The sequence below is a fragment of the Astatotilapia calliptera genome, chromosome 10 (assembly GCF_900246225.1).
Source record: "Astatotilapia calliptera chromosome 10, fAstCal1.2, whole genome shotgun sequence".
Taxonomy (NCBI): domain Eukaryota; kingdom Metazoa; phylum Chordata; class Actinopteri; order Cichliformes; family Cichlidae; genus Astatotilapia; species Astatotilapia calliptera.
The window spans coordinates 19,682,454-19,708,210 of record NC_039311.1 but is presented as its reverse complement, the minus strand read 5'-3'; the positions used below and the strand labels follow the sequence as shown (position 1 = coordinate 19,708,210).

General features: G+C 40.0%; 1 protein-coding gene across 5 annotated transcripts in view; it reads right to left on the bottom strand.

Moving 5' to 3' along the window:
- Nucleotides 1-25,287, bottom strand: part of LOC113030347 (actin-binding LIM protein 3-like) — a 54,648-nt gene extending 29,361 nt beyond the window's left edge. For 3 of the 5 annotated variants that reach the window (XM_026181725.1, XM_026181727.1, XM_026181728.1), the window contains exons 1-7: nucleotides 24,854-25,287; nucleotides 18,894-19,061; nucleotides 6,520-6,703; nucleotides 4,959-5,071; nucleotides 3,935-4,061; nucleotides 3,507-3,600; nucleotides 3,027-3,114 (exon numbers count right to left, since the gene is read on the bottom strand). In XM_026181725.1, the coding sequence (XP_026037510.1) occupies nucleotides 3,027-3,114; nucleotides 3,507-3,600; nucleotides 3,935-4,061; nucleotides 4,959-5,071; nucleotides 6,520-6,703; nucleotides 18,894-19,061; nucleotides 24,854-24,872 (793 nt within the window). In that variant the 5' untranslated portion in view covers nucleotides 24,873-25,287. The remainder of the gene's footprint in view (nucleotides 1-3,026; nucleotides 3,115-3,506; nucleotides 3,601-3,934; nucleotides 4,062-4,958; nucleotides 5,072-6,519; nucleotides 6,704-18,893; nucleotides 19,062-24,853) is intronic. The other 2 variants (XM_026181724.1, XM_026181726.1) reach the window with 2 other exon arrangements.
- Nucleotides 25,288-25,757: the final 470 nt, after the last annotated feature.

Genomic DNA, 25,757 nt, shown 5'->3' with positions numbered 1-25,757 from the left:
ATACCGACCTCAGCAGCCAGACCCTGAACTTCAACAGGTAACAAGCAGAGGAGCAAACAGGCTGCAGCCTCCGTTTCCATCTGTTCACGTTTCTAAAGCGGAAGGCGATTGCTTTTTTGTGCTGGTTTTCATCTTTGCTTTGTTGCAGCTAGCTTTGGATTCTACTAAGAGAAAGATCTTAGAGATCTGTGTTCTCACTGGGAATTTGTGTTTGTGTGTGTGGGGTTTTTATATTTTTACATATTGTTATGAAATTAATATAACGAGTAGGATCACAAATTACTTTTTCCTGGGAGTAATCAAGTAATGTACCACATTACTTGAAAGAAGAATGTCCCGTGTAATATGTGTAATAATGACTTTTTTGAGTGACGACTCCAACACTGATCAAAGCAAAGAGGGCAAATACCTCAGCAAACATTTGACCCACAGCATGCAATTAATTTGCATGAATGTATTTTCTTTACTGCTGCTTAGCAATGATGGTGACTCTTGAAACTGAGCCAATGAGAACCTCATGACAATCAATAAGAGAATCGATAAGGGATCAAATAATGGAATTGGAATCTCTAAATTCTCATTAATTCCCATTCCTAATCCCTACCACCACACAAACCAGTTTTTGTATGCACTTGCACACACAAACCACTTCTTATTCTAGACATGTGTCATGAGATGGATTTCGAGTTTGTGTGTGCATGTACGAGTGGGTGTACGTGTGTGTGTCGTAATTGAGTGTGCCTCACGTGGGTGATTGCTCGGGCCTCCTACATGTCTAAAGTAATCAAAAGGAGTGAATGTAACCTTGGGGCAGTTTACAGGAGCTCAGCACACAGACACACATATTAGTCTCAAACACATCTATAAAGAATATAATGTACACGCTTACAGGTATAGATTAAAAAGCTCACATATGTGGTCTTCAAGTACTATATGCAAATGCTTAGTTTTACTGGTGGCTTTGAGAGGTAGAGCAGCAGAATGACAATGAGCTGAAACAGGAGGTGCCACCCTGTGTGGCAACTCTGACACTGTGCCTGTCGGCCACATGTTACGGTACAGCAACTTAATATTAAATTTAAATTTCCCTCCATTAAGCCAAGTGTTCACAATTTTTTTTCTTGTCCTGTCCTACTTTTTTTTTAAATATTTTATCACTTGCACTATTTTATAATATCTGTTTTCATCTTGTATTTTCTTGGTGTGTGTTCCAGCCACCCACTCCGGGTCTGTGTGTGCTCCTTTGGTCACTTCCTGTTTTATTCAGCAGTCTCCTTTCTCATGTGTCCAGTTGGTTTGCTTCTTGTCTTTACTCACTGCTGTGATTTGCTGCTTTTTCCTAATTGTTTTCACCAATTAGGTTCCACTTGTGTATTTAGCCTCTGTTTAACCTCAGTTCTTTCTGTGTGCAGTGCACCCATGTTTTTCCCACATGTTCTTCATAGTATGCCTTTCAGTACACTTAGTTTGTTATTTGTTAAGTTTTTGTACATATTTTCTGTATTTTTGATTTTTTTTTATAATGTTTCACTCCCTGTTTGTTATTTGTTTTTCTTCTTTGCTGTTGTCTGCTAGGCAGGGCAGCATCAGCACCAGAGATGCGAGTAGGATTAACAAATTGATTCACAAGGCTGGAACCATCACTGGCCAGAGTTTGGAGCCGTTTGAGTCAGTGAGGGACAGGAGGTCACTGAACAAACTGCTCTCCATTATGGACAACCCATCACAACTCCCTCCACTCCACACTACTAAGGAAGCAGAGCTCCTTATCCCTCTGACTGATTCAACCCAATTACCATAAATAACGCTTCAGGAAATCTTCCTGCTGTTCTCTGTCAGACTGTATAAAAACTCTTTGTTCTATGACAAATGAACACACCTGTCAGGTATAAGAAATCTGCCAATTTTAATTCATACTTAGCAGTATTATCATGATATAAATGCTGCATGCTCTTTGAATATGTGGGACTCAAACTAAATTCATCATATATATATACACAACAAGAGTTTTCTTTATCTTCATGTATCTCCATGATTGAACTCATTAACTTTAGTCATTGTTATCTGATTTATAAAACAACATTTCCTGGATGATTCAATTTAAAACCTGGTGATGGTAACATCATTTAGGATAATTCTGTCAGTGACAGCTGAGAGTAATGGAAACAGTGGAGGAGGTGAAGGCTGACAGGTAATTGACTCCAACCTCTCTGTGTGACAGAGGAGGGGGATGTGTGGGTTTCTGTGTATTTACCACAAGTGTTATACTTGAGATCAATAACCTATATAATGGCTGTTACCGCAATCTTTTATTAGGTCAAGGTATTTTTCACTGACATTCCTGGTCTTTTTTTAATATATACACATACACACACACTCAGACATAAACCCCCAAATCCTTCTCATGCAGTCCTTTGCAGAGGTTTCAGGAAATGACGCATGGTACATTAGTTGGAACTGAGGACATTTTAGCCAAGTACCAAGATCTAAATCTTAGTCTTATGTCTGTGTCCACCACAGGTGTAAGCATACACATACATATACACTTACCTAGAAGTCATTAAATTATTATAAGTATTTGCCATAAGGGAAGCTTGTCCTCAAAATATGAGTAAACATGTTAATGTCCCCACAACATTAGTAATACCAACACACACACACACACACACACACACACACACACACACACACACACACACACACACACACACACACACACTTCCACAGATGCAGAATCACACAGAGGCCATCTGGATACTTGCAGGGTACTAATTCAATTGAAGCTAGAAGTCTATTTTTATGCCTGTTAACTGTACAAATGCAGAAGCACATTTGTGACTATGGAGACATAAATTCAGACTAAATTGATTTCCTAACAAATATATTCAGACTTTTATATTCAGAAGTTATAATTATTATTAAATGTTAAGCTTTGTTTTATCCAAGTTCAGGTTGATAGTGGAATTTTCTTCCACTTCATACAAGGGAAACTTATTTTGCTAGTTAACACACAATATCCTGATTACCTGTCAGGTACATTTCTTCTCCTTCTAGGAACATCATGTGACAGCGGGCACATCTCGCACAGCTGGGGTGGTAATGTTTTCCTCCAGCCTGCAGGAAAGGAAAGGAAAGGAAAGGAAAATCAGACACAAAATGGCAAAAGCAAATGGTACAGATGAGAAAACGGGAACAGAGTGGTGATAAGAAACAGAAAAACAATGCAGAGTGAAGAAGGAGGAGAGGCATGATAAGAAACAGGGAAAAAAAAGATGAATAGTGTGAAGGAGATGGGGAAGTGTTGCTTTGTCGGGTTTCCAAAGCTGCTTCGTCATCAGTCAGCACTTCATTTAAAGAGGGACAGCTGCATTTTTTTGCAGCTTTTTATAGACCAGCTCACACTGACAAGCACAGAACACGCACATTCCCACTGTCGTTCCCAGCTGTCTTTAAGCATGCACGCATATTCCCAAAAGCACACATACACAACAGAAAAATGCACTCACCTCAAGTACTTTGCCACTTATGTACCTGTTACAGCTCTCACACCTGATCCCAAACTGACTGTGGTAGTCAGTCTCACAGTAAGGTATCCCATCTCTGAACAGTGAGAAACAGTGAGAAAGACAAAAAGCTCACAGTTTACTCCACAACTATTCATCCTGTAAAGATTTACAAAGCAAGTGCAACATTTCAATTTAATTTTGATAGTAAATAGTAGAAAAATGAGTAAAAAACCTCAACCTTTCCACAACTTGATGACAAATGTTTTAAACGTGCAATTTTCTAGTACGGTAGTTTCAGAATTAAAAGTCTGGATACAGGAGGCAGATTCTGTGCAGTGGCTTTTGATGTGGATTGCTTGAAGAAACGTTTGATATTTGCCCAAGCACACCTATGACTGACTTGAGATAGGAAGGATCAAGCCACCTACTTGCTGATGTACTCTCCAGTGAGGGCGCAGCCGCATGTTCGGCATTTAAAACAACTGACGTGCCACTGTCTCTCCAAAGCCAGCAGAGACTGACCCTGTTTGATCTCCTCACCACAGCCGGCACAGTCTGGAGGGGAGGGGAGGAGAGGGGAGAGGAAAAGCAGGAAGCGCGGTAATGAGAACGCACACATGTACGATAGGAACAGGCAGGAACACTTTGAGCATTTATGCATTTATCACTCCCCTTTTATGTCCTTGCCTTTCTGCTCTGCCAACCTCTCATCACTTCTCTACCTCCTCCTCCTCTCTTCCTCATCCCTCTCTCCTGTCGTGACAGTCACACTGTCTCTGCCAGATGGAGCTACCAGGACTACCTGAAGCAGCAGGCCACCTTCTGTGTTTGTGGGTGTGTTTGGAAGTATCTCCCTGCAGCTACACACCTACAAAGATGCTGTGTTTTTGCAGCATTCAGCAGGTGGACTGTGCAACTCTAGGTGTTCATTTGTAGGGGAACAAACAGTCTTACATGCTGGATGAATCACAAAGATATGAGTCAGTTAAATATCATTAGGCAGGGAAAAACCATAGCTAATAGCTTTTTTAAAAATTCTTCTTCTTCTTCTGAATCTTCTTCTGCTTGTGTTAGGTTTGATGAATGGGACTTGATGGGATTTAGTTACACACACAAACTTAAATACTCAAAGCTGGACACATATTTATTTCTTCCATTTCTTTAATTTGTTGGAGTATCAAACATGACATTTTGCATATTCTACAGGCTAGTAAATGAACCTTTGAGTTGAGTATATTCTATTTAAAACACCATGCATTTCCTTGAAATATTCATAGAAAAATAATTATTACAAAGTAATACCTGCACAGCTTTTGAAGAACTGGATAATGTGTGTTGGCTTATCCTTTGTCTAGTGAAGAAAATGTGAGATATGTTGTTGCTGTGTATGGTGTTGTACACATCAGTGAGCGTATATTTTCATTTGTGTGTGTGTGCGTGTTTGTTTCTTACAGCTTGGTCCGTGGACCTTGACGGGCTTGTCGCTGTTCAGAGAAAGTGAACACTGCTGACACACACACTTTTTCCCACAGAAGGTCACTCTGTCTCCAATTGGAAATGGGCTTCTGGGAAAGCACGCATAAAAAAACCATTTCAGTAATGCCATGCAGAATGCAGATAGGGTGATAGATAATTCACAGTTTACCCAATCAGAAAACACACGAAATTCCAATTTGCTTGTACTCCCAAGTTGAACAGTATCGATGTATGTAAGTAGTATTGGTGCAGGTAATTCCAAGTTTCTTTAGCAGAAGTTTCACACAATATTTGCCATTATTTCTGCTACCCTTACATTATACATGAAAACTTTCCCAGCATTGAAAACGAACATTTAGCAAATTCTTTTTTACACTGGGACATTTTTAATAACATAAATACTGTCAAAAACTACCATCGGCAGTGTCAGAGGAGTATTTCTGCAGTTTGAATGTAGCAAAGAATAAAACGAGATCTCCAGGCTGATGTCAAAGTTGCGAGGATTAAATGTTGCTCTCAGCTCTGGAAATCTTTGTCAGATTCTCAGTGCGTAACAGTTAAAATGAATAACGCTTCATACCCAGTGAGGTATGGGATAATATTTCAGGGTAAAAGCAGAGGCGAGCACAGAGCCCGTGAGGCAGACACAGGAGCTGTTCTTAAGAAACCAAGAACATTTTAACACACAGCTTACTCGTACACAGTAATCTAAGCAGGCCTCTTCTAAAGTCGTGTGAGAAACAACTACGATGTCTTACTTTTAAAAAAATGCTGCCTTGCCACAAGGGGTCACCACAGCAGGCGGCTCTGCAGGTTTAATTTGGCTGAGCTTTACACCAGATGCCCTTCATGACACAACCCCAAAGGGGATCTGTGCCTCCGGCTGGAAATGAAGCAGCATCTTTTCACTTGGCAAGCAAACATGTAAACCACTACACTCAGGCCAGGGATCATTTTTATGTGGAGCAGAATTTCAACACAAACATCTTACAATTATGTTTTTAATCAATCTTTTTTTTTTTTGAAAGGTTTGCATCTCTGTGTTATGACAGAAAACATTCACGCAGAGTAAGTCTGTTAATTTTCTGCGTAGTTCATTTTGCTCACAATATCTACTTGTTGATCGTCATGTTTAAGTTGTACTTATGGAATCACAGCACTTCTTTAAGGTTAGAGTAAGATAATCCCCCTGGTTAAATAATACTTTTATGTCATGATCCATAAATCTGCTGACACCAGGAGCACCAGAACACTGAACCTTGCCACTCGAGTAAGTCATCAGACAACCTGTCCTGACCGGTCTTCAATCCCCACTGTGATTATTAAACTGGATTTTATTCTTTCTTTTTTTTTGTCTGATCCCTTCGTCTGAATTTATTACTGATCTCAGACAGACTACTACCAAGTATGGATTTACAAGATGAATGCGAGTCCAAATAACTTTTTATTACTTTGACTGCCTGACTCAATCAGTCTGTCTGTTTGACTATCTGCCTGCCAACATTTAGGTCTACATGAAGAAACACTCATTCTTTACTTGCAGATGCTGCAGACAAAGCAGTCTGGGTGGTACGTTCTCCCCAGGGCAGACACCACCTCTCCGGTGATGTACTGGTTACAGCTGTCACACTGGGTCCCATAGAGCCGCTGGTAGTCCTTTGTACAGATGTACTCACCAGAATGGTGGAAGAAACCCGCATGCACCAAGTCACAGCCGCACACTAAACAGAGACACAGAACTTCATTTCTCATAAACAGAAGCAAAAAAAAGGATGTATAGTTACAATGTGGCAAGGTTGCTCATGGTAGTCATGTTATTGAGGGCAAACTGTCATGACCAATAAAAGAACAGGGTGTCGAGTTGGTCAAATATGTATGTGATCAGTATGTATGATGTTCCACAAGCTGCTGAAGTAATTAAGAAACTTTAATTGACAGCCTTCTTTGACACAATCAACAGTATTAATCCACTTATCCACATAAAGGTTTCACCGGCTGATTTAAAGTCACAATTAATATTCTGTGTGAGTGCGTGTGTGTGTGTGTGTGTGTGTGTGTGTGTGTGTGTGTGTGTGCGCGCGCGTGTACTGTTTGTGGGTGTAGATTAGTACAGTACGAGCTGTTGTCCTTTCTGAGCTCAGAAGGGTTAATACTCTAATCTGCTTTTAGGGATTAGACCAGCGACCATCGTGTCTTAACTCATACAGTATGTTATGCTTGTCCATCCAAATGAAGGTGCAATAAAGTTTCAGCCACTTCAAATGTTTGGAGTCTCACTGATTATGTAATACCATTAGGGAGGCTTCTGACTGGCCTCACATTGTGCATGGAGAACAGCGACTCCAAACACTGAGTAGGAAACACACAGAACTATCTTCAGGGACAAGAAGAACAAGAAGTCCTGCAACAGACGGTACAGCATCTACAGAACCCTGATCCTAATTTGTATTGCTTTTAGCTTGCACGTGTTGTGTTTTATATACTATATATGGAATTTTGTCTCTATCTGCATGTGTCCAATTACAAATCACAACTTTAAATACATTTATGTGGAGGCAGAGCTGTGTGATAAGTGCATATCCAGCAAAAAAAAAAGGGCACACAGATAGACACAGTGTTTGCGAGATATACTGGCAGTATGATCTACGGCTTTCATTTAGCTAATACAAAGTCCTTCAGCCAAGTGACTGCTTCTAGTCCGACTGTGTGTGAAGGTTAGGCGGCCTCTGCTCAGCTGGTTGATCAGGTGTTTTAAAAGGAACTGAACAGCTATTTGCTCCAGCTGGAGGGAGCTGAGTCCCTCATCTGCCATCAGTTGTGCTTTATAGTATTTATTACAATATGTGTCAGCCAATGGCTTATATTAACCAAAAATTCTTACGTAGTGGAACCAGTGTAAAGATATTTTCCCATGAAAGTATCTAAAAAGAATCAAATTACTGCTATGCTTTCACCTCTGCACGTCTGTCACTGACAGATAATTTGTAACGGACTTGCCCAGGATACGCTGCATTATCCACAGAGGCAGTATGATGAAACCTTTACGTACTTTAGGTTAGACGACTGAAAGGCAGCCAACGGATCAAGATATCGGACAGTGAATTGAACGTCTAGTCTCTAATTAAGCTAATGGCTCTAAACCCAACAGAGTGAGTGGATCTAATCTGAGCCAGTGTGTTAAGAGGCTCAGACAGATAGAGAGAAGGAGTGAGAGAGATGTATAGAACTGTATAGGAAAGCTGAAGACATCATAAATATGGTAAAGCAACATTAAGTAACAATATGAGCCTGCAGCCAAACGCAGGAATTTTCATTTAAATATATTTAAAGGGTTTTGAAAAGGATCCAACTCGCTTTACAATTACCTTATAACACCTTAAAAGTTAGATTTATATGGTATTGCTGTTCAATATACATTTTATTACAATAATGCCAATAATCATTTGTGGACTGCTGACCATAAAAAAGAGTGGAATAATAGTAAACACTACAGAGAACTATGAGAAGTTTATTCAATCCTTATTCATTCAGTGCTTTAGAAATAAATGACAATATTTTAAATGAAGTGTCTGACAAATAGGATCCCAAAGTAAAGACAACACACTGACTGCTGCATTTAAACTGATGACTTTTACAGTAAGGTTCTAATTTCTCTCTGACCCGAATTAAAGCACAAAGCTCACACTGTGATAGACTTTTTTGTAACTCTTCACAGTGAAGGCTAACAGTCTGTCTTATGTACTAAGTATTTCGTTACTTATTATTTAGCCTGAAGATTCTGAAGTAAACTTTTGTAGTGTAGGAAAAAAGATAACAATACTGTATTAAGCGTTCTTTGGGTGGGGGTGGGTGGTTCTTTTCTCCTCTGGCAAAGCGGCTGTTGTACAACTTTGAAATGCCAGCCTGACCTTTATCAGTCGGGCTGAGACTAAAGCAGTTCACAGAGGAAGAGTTACAGTTACTGAAGCACTCATTCTCGAACTCATTGTACTCACATACTGCATGTCAAAACAAAAGGCCATTTTTATGTGACATATAAAAGGTAAATATTGTCAAGCCAAGCAAGTCAACCTGTCATGGTTTTGAGATTTTAGGATGTTTTGGGATTTTTCTCATTTTTGATCATTTTTGTATTATAGTTCTGCGCTTCTGTAGGTCTTTAGGTTCATTCTAGGTTAAAATGAGTTTTGTGTTTGAGTCCTTTGTTCATGTTCTATATTCCTGGTGCCTCTGAGTTTTAATATCGATTATTGTGGTTCGAGGTTTATTTTTTTTTATGTTGGTTTCCTTTTGTTTCCAGTCTCTGTTCCTCATTAGGTTATGTAATCTTTAGTTATCATCTTTTATGTTCCCTTTGTGTCTCCCCAGTCAGTCATGTCGCCATGTTCGTTTATCTCCAGTCACTGTGTCAAGTTGGCGTCTTAGTCCTGGCATTAGTGTTTATTACTTCTTTTTTTATTTTAATGATCCCTCGTCTCCTGTGTGTTGTGTTTGGTTTTGGCACCCCTTGTCTCGTTACTGTGATTGTGTTCAGCTGTGTTCCCTGGTGTTTCCCATTTCCCTCATTACCTGGTGCATCTATATTGTCTGAATCTCCCTTTGCTCTCTTTTACATCATCCATCATGGTTGTGTCTTCTGCAGCACGTTTTCCCAGTTAAGTTGAAAGTTTGATTTTCCTCATGTTGTTTTGTACTTTGTTTTAGTTAATAAAGCCACTTTTTAGTTTTCTCCTTTGTGTTCCCCAGTCCTGCGTTTGGGTCCAACTCTGCCAGCCACACAACCAGCCTCAAATACACATCCCATCATTTCTCACCATGCAGATAACGTTCACACATTCATCACTGTCTCAATGGAAAGCTATTAAGATATAGAGGAAACAGGGAAGAGTGGGAGCTGTTAAGACTTGGCCTCTCCAGAGGCCTCTCTGTTATTTTTGGATTTCAAATCGTAGGCCAGTTTCCAAAAGCTGTTCTCGCTGACAAAAATCAATGCATGAATTTTATACAGGCTGATATCCTTTCATATTTATTTTTCAAATAATCAAGATCACCAGAGAGCATTCAAAAAATATTTATGTCATTTTAATTTTCACTGGTGAATTTAAACATATTTAAACCTTTTTATTAGTTTTATCTTACTAGGGATGGCAAAAGCAGTCAGTTAGTAGGTAGGTGTAATCCCACTGCTGGTCCAGACTGAAATATCATTTCAACAATATCCACGACAGACCTAGTGGCATTTTGATCATTTGTATTTCACTAATGACGGTTGCTGGACATGCACAGCTGCATCTCTCCCGCTGCCAGCTCAACAAAACAACAACATTAACTCAAAATCCAGACTTTTAAGCCGGCGAGGCGTGATTGTAGAGTATTGTACAGGTATTTATTGTCGAACTATTTGAACCTGGTATTTAACCAATTCTCCTTTGATGATACTCACATTCAGCCACTGCTTTGGTTTATGACTAAAACACAAACTTATCGTTATAGTGTCAGCTTTGTGTTCAGTGATAACTAGCAATTGTTAGCTTAGTAACAAACTAAACTAAGATAGTAAATACGCTTATCCAGTTTAATATTTGCATGTTATGCACATATCAGCTGCTGGCATATCTTTACACAATGCTTTGCTATTTTTTTGTGAAACTGATATAAACCCACTTCAGGTCCAATCCATGTGAAGAGGACTTTTAGGAAAGTTTAACAGACTAGGCTTCATGTGCCCATTCAAATATTAGTTAGCTTTAAATGATTGTTTTCTGAAGCATTCAAATATTTTGAGTCTGGTGAACCATGAGCCGTTGGGCTACAGTTACATTGTAAAGTTTTTAAAACTGGGCTAAAAGACCTGCTGCACATAGTGCTGCACATTTTATTAGCATGCTAGTGCTAATAAAAAGCCAGAGAGCCTGACATTGACCACTGATTATTTTTAGGGGCTTGTTTGCATCACATAAAAGAAGATACAAAGCATTAAAGCACGTTAAAAAGACAACGGCTTTAATGAACACAGTAGGACCCAAGACCTGGAAGGAGGGCTGATACATCATCCAGTAGCTCACCATATCTTATAAAAACTTTTTTTTCCTTTGCAGTCATTTCTTTAAAATGTACGCAGATACTGCCACAAAAGGCCCATCCCTATATGTAGTCTTTTAAAATACAAGGGCATGCCTGACCACAAATAATTCCATTGAACTAAAAAATTCATTTGACACATTTACAGTGTAATTATAATAGAAGACGAAAATGTCACAGCAGTGAACTCCCAGAATATAAATGAGCATGTGCCGGCCTGCTACCATCCATTATTCTCCCTCTGTCACATGACATTTTACTCTTTCATGGACAGTTGGAGCAAATCTTCCCACTGCTACTTGAACTTGCTGACTGAGCCTTAATGTTCATATAGGTCAGAGACTTGTCAGGCACTTCTATCCATACCCTGTCAAACAAGACCTTAGGACAATGTGACCTTACCCCTGACACTCCGTGACCCTCACCTGCTGTCCCAAACTGAAGGAGGGTTTTTTTGTTTTGTTTTGTTTTTTTAATATTTAGACTGCTCTGTGTGTTGAATCAGCATTAACCAGTTCCTCCAGGAGCTAAATAAAACCTGACATATCAGAGAGTCCTATATGCAGTGTAAGCCACAAACGATTATTTTGATAGTCGACTAGTCACCGATTATTTTTGCGATTAGTCAACTAATCAGATCGTGCATCCATTGGACGTAAAACTTACAGCTTATTGCACCAGCAGCATCTGCTCTTATATAACTATCATTAGCTTACAGCTTGAAGTGTTTAAGGTATGCGCTAACTGAAAATAAAGACAAGATGATAGTTTATTGAATTTAAATGAAATTTGCAGATTGTTTCAGTGAAGTTTAATAAACTCCTTGCTATCTAAAATATAACAGGACACCGGAGTATATTCTCCAGCATCTCACATTTCTGATAACCAGTTATCTGCTTGACGTTTATTCAGCTGTGTAAAAGTTGCTTTTATATTATATTTTGTGCAAAACTGGGGATCTCAGTCTGCATCATGCCTGCTTTTTCAAAGTTGCCTCACATTTGTCTTTTATTCCTTTAATTAAACAGGAAATCAAGTAGTTTAATAACAAGAAGCTTAAATGGGTACAGATGAATATATTTCACATTAACTAATTACTTTGGTTTCTTAATAAGAAAAGCAAGTGAAGTGAGAGGGGTTTGAATAAATTCTGTTTAATTAGCTCATTCATCTGCAGTTCAATCCATGTGTAGAGAGCAGTTTTTGAAACCACTTTAACTTGCACGACTTCTCACTTGACATAAATAACAATCAATAGAAATCTAATTTCTCTAACAAAGTCTCACTAATAACCCTAATTTGTGATTTGCAAAGCAATGAAATTAAGGCACTATTGAGGTTATAAAATTGTCCTGTAATCACAAGGCCTGCAGAACAGTCTATAAATATCAAGAAGTAATCTATTTATCTTCAACACAACTCCTAAGGCCCAGGACATGATTTTCCATGAGTCCACTCTGATATGTACGAACCAGCTTCCAGATTGGATTCAGGAGACAGAAACTATCTCTACTTTCAAGATTAGGCTTAAAACTTTCCTTTTTGCTAAAGCATATAGTTAGGGCTGGACCAGGTGACCCTGAATCCTCCCTTAGTTATGCTGCAATAGACATAGGCTGCCGGGGGATTCCCATGATGCATTGAGTTTTTCCTTTCCAGTCACCTTTCTCACTCACTATGTGTTAACAGACCTCTCTGCATTGAATCATATCTGTTATTAACCTCTGTCTCTCTTCCACAGCATGTCTTTATCCTGTCTTCCTTCTCTCACCCCAACCGGTCGCAGCAGATGGCCGCCCCTCCCTGAGCCTGGTTCTGCCGGAGGTTTCTTCCTGTTAAAAGGGAGTTTTTCCTTCCCACTGTTGCCAAAGTGCTTGCTCACAGGGGGTCATATGATTGTTGGGTTTTTCTCTGTATCTATGAAGCGCCTTGAGGCGACTTATGTTGTGATTTGGCGCTATATAAATAAAATTGAATTGAATTGAATTGAATTGAATATGTACTTATGGAAAGTTGAGGAAAAAAATTTGGAGGTTGGAGGAGGGGTGCTGGAGGTGTAAGTCATCTTAACCTTACATACATATCACAGTTTTTTCATTATCAATATGTATCTTGGTTAAGGTTAGGCATTAAAAGTACTGTCAGTTAAAAGTGTTTAGGCTTAAAAAGTTTCACGGCTTGGGTTAAAATACGACACGTCTTTCAAAACTTGTTTTCCTGATTGCGGTGGTCACACCTACCTGCTTTGTGCCCATAAACATGAAAAAATGTATTTTTTATGATTGTTTCAAAAACTGCCGTGAGACTGGGCTATTCAAGAAAACAATAAAAACTATTCCCAAAGCACAGATAAATAAATTAAATATCAACCATTAAATAAATTTGCTTTGTAAACTGTATTCCCTTTTTTCACGCCCTGCTTCATCGATTTAATTGTTCCCTAGCCTTCTATTTATTCTCCCTTTAAGTGACAGGTTCAGCTGCACTTTGTCAGAGGCACTCAAGTATCCAAGTACTTTTTCTTTTTACAGCTGTTAATAGTGATTTAAAGCCTATTAGACTGAAGTGCTTCAGGTGTGAATGCATTTATCCACAAACACGCGATATTGGCAGAAAGACTGCAAGTAATGATTTCTTTATTTGAAGCCTGAAGTAAAGCATTGAGTGAATGAAGGAAAGATTCAAAGAAGAAAAATGAATAAGATTTAATAATAACAGATATAATGAAGATGCAAAACAAAAGGAACTCCTGGAGGTGTGGTGTGGACTGTCTCATCTTTGTGATTTGGCTTTCAGTTACACGTACAAACACAGAATACAAGCATGTATGGAAACACACATGGACGTCAGCAAATGTTCATTCAAAACCACAAAAAAGTGCTGCAAAGCAGAGCTGATACAGCGATTAATGCTTTACAGTTTGCCCTTGAAGTCTGTTCTGAAGAAAGAGCCAGGCCATCCATGACTGTGTATGGCTGAGCACACACTAATGGTGATAAAATACACAGACTCTTGCTCCTGGTATGTTTCACTTGTGAAACACAAACTTGTTTTATCTTAAAGTGGGTCAGCCTTGGCAGCAAGCTTCACTAGAATCATAGGAGTCTGTTTTAAATTCATTTGAGAAGGCAAAGCACCTGCAGCTGGATGATCTATCAAAATAAATTAGTGCGTGCCGATATTTCACCGCCTTTGAGGGAAGACATTACAAGCCTTGTCTTGTCTTGTTTCAATACAAAGGAAAATTCCGAGCACTTTTCCTTATTGCCAGTGTTCGAATAGATTTACCAGAAAAGAGATGCTGGAAGGTTTTAGATGATGTAGATGGGGAAGTTTTCTTGCCTGAAAAAGCAGAGATGTCGAGGAGAGAGGATTATTTCAGACACAAGGCTCAGACAAGACAGAGGAAGACGAAGAAGGGCAAGATGGGAGTCGAGGGAGAGATTAGAGGAAGCTGAATAGAGAAAGAGCATCATATGTGAGGAGAAAGGAAAGCAGACAGCAAAGTGAAGGGATGAGGACGTAGAGAAAGATGCGGGGGGACTCTAGGGAGGTATCAATGAGGCTATTGATCTGTCCATCCAGCACACATCTGCCATCCCGTCACTGTCTTCCCTCATCTATTAGCATCATCAATTTAAGATGGATTTCCTTTTCTGTAGCGCGTCTGGATTTGCATGAGTGTATGATCGGGACAGAAGGATCAAAGAGAAACTGATGAGGGGAAAAGGGAAAAGCACGAGTCTAATCAGTCTGTGGTCTAACTGTACAAAGGCAGAATTATGTGCTACAGCATGGATTTTGGCAGTATTGTTTGACGCTGAGGTTGTGAATAGTCAACATTTGTCAGTCAGATTTTAAATGAAATGCTGTATGAGAGATTTTCAGAGAAATCATTATGTGCAGCCACATTTTTTTATCTGCTTTATGAAAATTCACATTGATGACAAGTATATTAGAATGTGTACAAGGCCATTTTTTTGGTACAACTTTCAGCTCTAAATTGCACATGGGAAAGAAGTTACTTCTGCACGGTAGTGAGCTTAATTTTATAAAAATAGGTTAAATACTGGACAGAGTGTTACATACAACGCTCTGACCAGTCCTCTAAAAAAGTACATCTTTACTGCTTCCATAGGAATTAAGGGGGTAAGTAGCAGAAGGTGCGGCTAATGAGATGCACTTCATTAACTGATCATAGCAGGTACGACTCTCTCTATAACAGCAGATGTTTGCTGTTCTGTAGCATTCAGGTGTGTTAACACAGTGCCCTGGTGTTCCCAGGAGTGGAGTTTCCATCAAATTTATGCCAAGATCAGACCGTGCAATGGCTAGAAAAACTGAAAAAACCCAAGAGCTACAGACTCTACAGGTCTCAGTTAGCATACCAAATGGTACATTTTATGATAGTACAATCAGAAAAAACTGAGAAATTATGTCTTTTTTGGAAGGGTTACCAGAAGGAAGCCTCTTCTCTCTAAAAAGAACATGGCAGCACAGCTTAGGTTAAGTTGCATCCAGTGGCCACTGGACAAATGAGACCAACGTGGAGATGTTTGCCCATAATGCACAGAGAACACAGTATATCAGCACAAACACCTCATACTAACTGTTAAGCATGGCGGTGGATGAATAAGGATGTAGGGCTTGTTTTACAGCCACCGTACCTGGACACCCTGCAGTCACTGAGTCGACCATGTACCAAAGTATTCTAGAGTCAAATATGAGGACATCTGTCCAACAGCTAAAGCGTGGTCCAAACTGGGCCATACAAAATGAGAATGATCTCAAGCACAGTAGCAAATCTACAACAGAAAAAGAAAATAATTGGGTGTTGGTAAATGATATCCTGTGGTGGGACTTGAAGAGAGCTGTACATAAATGAATGCCTGTAAGCCTCGATGAACTAAAATAACTTTGTAGAAAAAGTGGTCCAAAATTCTTCCACAACCATGTAAGAGACTGATAAAGTCCTAGAAAAAATATACCTTGATGTTATTGCTGCTAAGTCACCAAATTACACAAAAATTGACTGAATACTTGTTGAGACATTTCAATAAAACAAACTGGTTAATATTTTCACGACTAAAAGTGTCAGAAAAACCGTGCACGGTCTTTTCTTCATGCATCACATCACAGACTTCTTATACTGCCAGTCTGATCTAGATTTCTATTCTCTGACTCAATGAAAACTTATAATTAACTGTCATTAAATAGTTCCAGGTTTTCAATACGTTTAATTTATATGTCATTAAAAAGGCCCAAGATCTTGATTTCATTGCATACCACCATCACCACTAGTCACTTCACAACACATTAAAAAACAATTGGAGTCACTCTAAAATAGAGTGTAGCTGCCTCATCCGTCTCACTCTAATGTCTTTGTTCCCTAAAAATACCCCTGTTCTTTCCTGAATAGTCACGTTAACAGGCAAGCTGTTTACCAAAGATGCATTGTAACTCACTGACATTCACATCTAAAAAACAAAGAAGGTGGGACGAGAGAGTGACAGCACGGGAGAGCAGAAGCAAGAAGAAGATAACAAGCAGAAGAGTGGAAAAACCAGACATCTGTGTACTAAAAGCTGACGTTTTGATTCTTGTCTGCTCCATCAGCTGACGTCTCCTCTGCTGATGAAGTACTAATGGACTGTGCCATTAGCTAAAAGTCATTAAGCTTACTCTGCAAGATCACTTGTCCATAATAATATGAACTTTAATATCAAACGGGACACTTCTGTCAGTACATCTGGCTTATGTCCCGTCAGGAGGAGTGAGTGCTTCAATCGAGCAGATAATCAATTATTCATCCAAACAACCAAAAGAGTCATTTCACCTCAGGCTATTTTAAGATCTGCATCTGTAAGTAATGGTGCGTGAGATAAAACATGGCGTTCCATGAAAGAAAAGAAAAAAAAAATAGAAAATCCTCTTCTTCTGTGCTTTGTGACTGAGTGCATTGATGCGATGCTTCTGTCAGATCAAACAGAGAAAACTGTGTTGTCTTGCAGTATGCTTTGGGACTGTGTAGGTCCCGGCCCGTGAAAGGAGGTTAGCTGGTTGGAGTCTGACTAGGGGCTGAAAAGCTGCTGACTGCACTGCTAAGCTAGCTGCTGACTGCAAAGCTGTGTTAGTGCCTTCTGTCCCACCTGCTCGCTGGTGGAGCTCAACCATGCAGAGACATCAAGTGACATATATAGTTCCGGGTTTGCACGCACAACTACATGCACAAATGCACACTGTCATGCATAAACATGTTTTTAAAACAGCGTATAGCTGTGTTACTAAAAACAGGGCCTCACACTAAATCTAAATGATTAAATCTTTCCTCTGCTTCTTTACACCTGCATCCACTGCTTACAGCTAGGATTTATTTTTGGAGATTTGCTCACTTTATACAATTTTTTGCCTATGTGTTACTACCTTACTGCTAACCTTAGTTGCAAGAGGGTCAGTTTTTCTTTTGGAGAACAGCAATATTCATACCCATGCTACCTGTTTCACCCAGACTGTGTCTTTGTGCTATGCGAAACTAATAGGCAAAGCTAAGCTTTATCTCTGCAAGCAAGTGTGGTAAGCGTATTTTCCAAAAAAGTCGCTTCCTTAACATCGATATAATTTAATTTTCCGCTAGGGTAAATTAGAAATCCTTTATTTATTTTACTTTATGCATGGCATTGATGCAGCGCTCCTTAAATCGGCACTTCTGGAACTTGTTGATATGTGATTCTTTGCATGGTGGAGTTTTCCATTAATGGCTGCAGCTACAAACTGTTTATTTCAGTGTCTCCTGAGGGCCTGAAGATCACAGTCATTCAATCAGTCATTCTGTCTTTTTTTTCTTACTTTGGTGCTTTTTCGAGCATCCCCGAGAGACTGAACTCTCAGGAATGCTCAGTCAGGTGACTAATTAACCTTGTTCATTTGTAGACGTTATCATTAGACCATTTTTTTCTGAAACATTTTGCAAGAATCAAATTCTATAAGAGGACAATAAAATAAAAAACAAAAACGCATTTCTTAGTATCAAGTCACCTATTGTTTTCTTTTAGTTTTTTTTTTTTTTTCTACTGGGGGCATTTTCTATTATAAATATATGTTAAATGACTTCAAAACATTGCAGTCTTTTAAATAACTTTCTACACAGGACCTCAGTCTGTCTAAAAACACAGTTGTACATATTTCAGTCTCATTTTCTGACCAATTAACCAGGTTTTTCGTGAGTATCCAGAATTGGAACAACATGAAAAAAGGAGGAAAGTTATTTAACAGACCTTGAACAATTATGCATACTGGTTTTCTTTACATGTGCATCTGGGTGATTTAAAATATGATATTATGCATGTTATGTGGCCGGAAAATCTGGACAGAAGTACAATGCCTTATATGTTTAAATGACCAACGATCTTTCCACTGTGCTAAATGATATTTCCTACATCAACATAATTTTTGTCTCTGGAGACAGAACTATTTTCCAAATCGGTGTCTCTAATTTTTTCTGGCTGTTCCCGGTGAAGTTGTGGTTCAGCCTCCATTTCAGTGAGCAAGAAGAAGCTAGCAATTATTCAACTGCCTTGGTTCCTTCTTGTCTGAGTAATTATTTAATATTTAACTATGTAAATTGATGCGGATGAAATGCATTAGACCAAGACTGAAAAACAAATGAATTTAAACCTTTGCATGTAAGGCTAAGAGTGGAGTACGAAAGCAGATATAACTGTGGTGCACACTTAATGAGTTTTTTATGTGTGTGTAATGTAAAAAACAAAAAAATAAATACATACATAAAGCATGTTTGTGTGTGGGTTTATTAGTTTTTTTTTCTTTTACCTTTGCAAGTGAAGCAGTTAACGTGAAAGTGTGTGTTCTTCACACGCACCACCTCCCCACGACAAACCTCCCCACAGCGCTCACACACGATGGGTGAATTTCCACGGCTGGAGACGGGAGAGCTGCTGCTGCTGTTTCCTCCATAGAGGCTCGACTGGTACTGAACTGCTGGCAGAGAAAAGAAGAGAGGCAAGGATGAAAAAGCATGTTACTTGTTATCTTTTTGAGCCAGTTGCTCCACAGCCTCAAAATGACAAGGTTTTAAACGCCTTTTTCAGCCAAGCATGTTGTTACAGGGATGGCAAAACAATGAATCTTAATGAATTTGAAAACAGTTTCTCAGTTTTGCCTCATGAGTTAAGATGAAAGCAATCAGTTCTACAAGGCAACAATTACTTTCCAACATCAACCGCTCAAAAAAAAAAAACGTCAGTGTGGCCTTCAGATGACACTCTTGTTAAATGGTGCACAAACACTATGGCAACCAATCCTGTTGGATCAGTAAGTCAGAAAACATGAATAAAAACATTTACAGTAATAGAACAGACACACCAGCGTACACACTTGATTGAATGTTCACAAAACATGAAGAGATTGACTTTGTACCCAATGTCTTCAGAAGCCTCTTAGTCTGCAAGGGAGATTAGCCTGACTTACAACCATTATTATTGCAAGGCACATAGACAACATCTATCATCTGTCTTCTTCTGTCTGTCCACCATTACTATGTCCATGTCCATTATCAATGGTTAGCCATCACCAGTTTATCTGGAAGTCCCGCAGCATCTTAGCTCAGTCATTCTCAATCATCCTGGAGGGGGGTCTCACATTTTGACCTCGGGACTTCCAGGTTATACTCAGCACAGATGTTCCTCTATACTATGCCGGCCACTTGGTTATGGCGTTTCATGTATGCCCTGCCTGCTAGCATCTTGCACCCGCTGTTATGTGCTGGATTGTCTCAGGGGCATCTTTACACAGCCTGTACCCGGAGTCTTGACTGGTGTAGTAGACCGCAGCCTCTATGGATCTTGTGCTCAGAGCTTGTTCCTCTGCTGCCATGATTAATGCCTCTGTGCTGTCTTTCAATCTAGCTACTGGTAGGATTTCCCAATATCAGCCACTTCTTCTATGTAAAGGTGGTCCATGCCATGCAAGGACCTGTCCTTCCATGATGGTTCCTCTTCTTTCTCAGATTTCTGCTGCCTGTGGTATTGACTAAGCAAGTGGTCAGTCGTGGTCATCTTCCTGATAATAGTGGTTCTGACAATCACTAGTCCTCCAACTACTTCCTTCCACTTAGCATACAGTCTCAGGGTGCTGGACTTCCATGCATGGAAAGCAGCTTTCTTGCCTTGGTCAGTGGTTTCAATCTCCTCCTTTGATCAGCTCCACAGGATTTGTCTTAGTCTCTGCAGGTATTTGGTGGTTGCAGCTTTTCTAGCGAGCTCTTCATGTTTCCCATTTGCCTGTGGGATTCCAAGTTCTGTCCTCTATGTCTACAATGTTGCCTTCAGGTAGTGCAATCTCCCTCAGTCCTGACTACCTTCCCTTTCCTATATATTTACTTTTTCCATTTCTAATCCTGGATGGCAGCAAACCATTGCATTGCATTTTCTGACTTAATCTTTTTGCATATGTCAATAAAGCTCTGAATGATGTCAAATCTCAACATACATGCAGAATAGCAAAGATACACACACTGCTGGAGAGAGAACAGTGCACTCTGGGGTCTTTGTGAGATTACACCTCTGTCATCCTTATGAAACTAGTCAAATCCATTTTAATGAAAAAGGCCTTTCTTTAACTTCTCCCAGACACACATGTCCATGTACCACATCTGTGTGATGAAAGGACAGCACAGGAAAAGAGCAGTGGGAGGATTAAAATTCACTGCCTGACTCATTAAATTTTGTTTTGCCATAAAAGTAAATTGCGCTCAACAGACCGTACAGCACTCTGAGCAACAATTCTACTGTATTCTGCTCAATTCAATTACATTACAGTTAATGCTGCTGTGTCTCAGAGTATTATGCAATCACAGCAAACACCACGCTGGCAGGTTAAGCTGGTGACAGCAGGAGAGACACGGAAAGAGAGGGTTGTGAATCTAAAAATGTTTTCATGATAAAGAAAAGGTAAAACTGGGACAAAAATGCTTCCTAACAAATTGTATCATCAAGTACACACACATTTGTGTGTGTGTGTGTGTGTGTGTGTGTGTGTGTGTGTGTGTGTGTGTGTGTGTGTGTGTGTATCACAGAAGCTGGCATTGGTTTTGTAGCCAGATGGCAGCACAAGAACTGGAACAACAGACATAGAAAGATTTGAGCCACCTGTGTGTGGCTGAGAAATTAAATGTGTTACTGTGTGCGTGTGTGTGTGTGTGTTATTAGCAGGTTTAAGTGATCTAAATTTTGGAATTTGAACTCGTGCTGTGTGCGTGTACTGTATATGCAGTGTGTGTGTGTGTAGCATGGGTACTGCTTTCTTGATAATGGAGCTAGGAAAAGTTCTGTCCACACAACAAATAACTGCTCTGTATAACATTTGCTTCTTTAAGCAATACATGACCAATACAATAGTCAAAAATATCTGTTTTTATTCAAAAAGGGCGGTCTTCCTAACATATTACCTTGACTAAAACGTTCAGGAATTTGCAGATTTGTGATGAAAAATAAGAGGCTCCCATTGGAGGAAAGGAAATGAAGGAGCTAGTTAAAGGAAATTAACATCACATGACATTATTACTATTTAATAATAATGATAATACTGACACTAACACCAGAGTGCAATGAAAAAATACATTTTCTTTCCAGTTACAGATGAGAGAATCGCTGTGTCATTTATATATACAGTCAGAGTCACCTCATTAGGTACCCTGTGTACCCCTTAATGCAACCTGCTGAAGCTCAAACTGAGCATCAGAAAGAAGAAAAAAGGTGATTTAAGTGACTCTGAATTCAGCATGGTTGTTGTGCCAGTCTGGTCTGAGTTTTTCACAAGCTGCTGATCTACTGGCATTTTAAAGATAAAATATCCGTGAGTGGCAGCTCTCTGGGAGAAAATGCCTTATTGATGTCAGAGGTCAGAGGAGAATTGCCACATTCCTTCAAGCTGATAGGAAGGCAACAGTAGATGAAATAACCTTTCGTTACAGCTAAAGTATGCAGAGGATAGTCTTAAAACGCACAGCACCTCAAACCTTGAAGCTGATGGGCTACAGCAGCAGAAGACCACACCAGGTGCAGCTCCTGTAAGCTAAGAAAAGGAAACTAAGGCTACAGTTCACACCAAAATTGACAATAATAAAACTGGAAAATGTTTTCCTGGTAATGAGCCCGATTTCTGCTGCAGCATTTGGATGGCAGGGTCAGAATGTGATGTAAACATCTTTACATCACAATTCAGGTGGTGGTGGCGTTATGGTGTGTGTGGGGCCTTTTCTCGGACCCCTTAGTACCACCTCAGCATCATTTAAACGCCACAGCCAACCTGAATATTGCTGCTGACCATGTGGATGTTTTTTGTGACCTCAGTGTGCTCATCTTCAAAACTCAAATCATCTCAAACTGGTTTCTGGAATGTCACAATGAGTCTAAATGGCCTCCGCAAGTCCCAGATCAAAATCCAACAGAGTAACTTATGTAGTAAAACAGGAGATTTACATCGTGGATGTGCAGCCAAAAAATCTGCAACAACTGTGTGATGCCATGAAATCCACATGGACCAAAATGTCTGAGGGATGTTTCGTGCACCTTATTGAATCTATACCATGAAAAAGTAAGTCAGTCCTGAAGGCAAAAGCGGTGCAACCCAGTAACAGGCAGGTGTACTTTGTGTAATGGCTGGTGAGTGTTATTGTTATCACGGATGTATGATGCTGATAAATTATTAAAAGTAACTAGAATTTCCAATCTCTCTCTCACTTGGCATTTGCCAGAGAAGACCAGAACTGGCAGGTCCACTAGAGGTGCTGTTCTCTTCACAGACATCTGGATATCCTTGGTGAATGCCAACTGAGCTGCATTGTGCTTGATTGTGAGCACAGATCCCATTAGAGAACATCAGCATCTCATGCAATGCTCATGGAGTCTGTTTGTAATAGTTAGGTCAGAAACATGCACATGAATTGCTCGCTAGAGGTCATTTAGTAGGGCTCTGGCAATGCCAGGCCTCCTGTTCTTATTCAAACCACAGCTGCGTTCAGTACTCCTCATTTCGCCCAGTCACTCTGGAGACTGTGCTGAGAGACACAGCAAACCTTCTCATAAAACCACGTATGAATACGTGCTGGAGCTGGACTACATGTGCAATCTCAATGAGCAGCAGACATCATCTGGTGCTAAAAGAATTGACAAGGACACCAGCAAGAAGCCGAAGTACGGAAAGGAGGTCAGGAAGGATAAAAAGAGACCACAACAGTGCACCTGTTGTCGCGTTCAGCTGCACTAAAGCAGGTGAAATGCTTTCTGACTGGTCAGATTTATGAAGTTTATCTGATTTCATGTTATATTGTGATGATCAAGAGCTCCCTTTATTATTTTTGAGGAGTGCATTAGTGACCCCTTGAAAATGAAATGGCACAAATGATGCCTAATATGCAGTAACTCATAAGTAAAGCCACTGAAATTTTTACGTTTGTATAATTGAGACTTCATGATGGGTCCCAACGAACGACTGGAAACCACTGATTGACCAAGTTAAATTATTTGAATAGTTGAGTTGCAGTAGAGTTGAGATATCCAGTGATTCACACAAAGCATGCAAAAAATATAAAAAACATCTAAAGCATGAATCATTTAACAGTCTGGGGATCCATCGGATTTATCTCGTGACTTCATAAGTCACCCCAGTTATTCTGCTCTGTTTGAAAGCATCTCATGTTTACTCTGACCTGTGACTTCATTGGTAAAAAGCATGAATATACCAATAAAGCTCTGAACCAAATCAGCCAGCAAACAGATAATCCTCTTCTTTTCTGTGGCAGAGTTTGTGGGGGTTACAGTCACTCAGCTGGGGGTGGCCTCAACTATACTGACATGGTACTACTTGTACAAGTGTAGCACCACCAAAGCCCTTATAAGGTTAACTATTCCCTGTGGTGGGAGGTATAAAATTGAATGGCTGCTAGGAGGAGAAGGCAGCTGCTTGGTAGCTCTTACTGGAAAGCACTGTATAGAAGCAGCAGATCCACTTTGTTCTATGTTCCTTCAGAGATACAATTCTGGGATTAGGTGGTTTCACATTGATAAAAAAAAAACCTGCTTTTATTTGGTGCTATGTTGAGTCACTGATGCATTTTAATATGTGCACCCAGCACAGTGTCAACTACAGATGAGCTCTTTTGTCTTCCAGCTATCAAAGAACAGCAGGCTTCTTCTCTCCAAAATACATCTGACAATACATCTGACAAGCCATCACAAAGTCTTCTAACCGTCTTACTTGTATTGACTACAAAAATGATTTCTCTCTTTCACACACACACACACACACACACACACACACACACACACACACACACACACACACACACACACACACACACAAAGAATAATAGAATAAGAATAATAACAATAAAATCTGCCTCAAAAAGTAAATGTTCGAGTAGTGATTTTAAATATTGGGTCAATAAAAGGAAACAGCCTGCTGGGTGATATGACTTTGGAAATTTCTCTACTGTTGGAGTCCCTCATGAGTCAGTTCATACTGCTGACAGTCCTCAGATCTGGCAACACGCAATGACATTGAGGAAAACATTGATGAATCCCGTCACCGATCTATAACCAATATCATGCTCTGTTTCAAAATGCCACAGCCAAAAAAAAGCTAGTTAACAGCCTGTCAATAAGTGAGCCAGTGATCAATAACCTTGGCAAGAGGCTGTTTATGTCTACTTCAAGCTAAGCCCTCTCAGGACACTGTGGTATTGATCAGGCAGATTCGCGCACACTGCTTACCGTCCGTCGGTCCGCTCATGGTGCGAAGTTAATTCCCAGAAGCTTGAATGAGAGTCGCCCCGTTAAACCTCGAGTGGCAGGGCAAAAGCTCCGAATATGACAACTCTCTCGTTCCCCGTCCGACTTAAAACTCTCCCTCCCTCACTCTGCCTCAGCCTTGAAAGGGCTTTCCCTGCTCCTCCCGGGCAGAGGATTACTGTCAGGCGGCGGATCGCGCTGCCTCTCCACCCTGCGTAAAGGCAGGAATTAAATGGAAACTGACGATTTACTACTTCTCCTCAAGCTTACAGCTTCTTCTGCCTCCTCCACCTCACAAACCTCAGTGGTCCTCGGTTCCGGTGCAGACGTGTCCATTGCAAACTGTTCTGTCACAGCAGCGCCTCTGAGGTCGCCTGTAAACCGGTGCGCTCCGGCGTCAGGGCTGAAATGCTGGATGTTGAGTTTCTGGGGGTGTTCGCAGATTCTGGAGATGCCGGAGCATCTTTGGCCGGGCAAGGCCGGGGCTTTTCTCGCGATGAGAGAGCGCCGAACAGCGTCCGAATTCCAAAGTGCGTCAAAAATAGTCAATAGTCGTGCCTATATTTTTGTGAAAATTTCTATCAGCTTTGCTTCGGTGTTTCTTCGCCTTTGCTCTTTTATATTCCAGTCAACAAATGTGCATCTTTTTTTTTTACACTTATTTTAAATTTGTACCTCATTTTTAGCTCCACAGGGGGTGTAAAGAGTGGAAATTCTAGTCATGCGTATTTAAATTAGATTAATTTTGTAGCGGATAAGTGATTCTGACGAACAAATTATTTCTGAAGATCCGCGTACCAAGGATTAAAACGAAAAAAATATGAACTATTAATAGTTTATGACTTTGATTCCAACTATTAAGTGTAAATTCCCACACGTAGTGAAG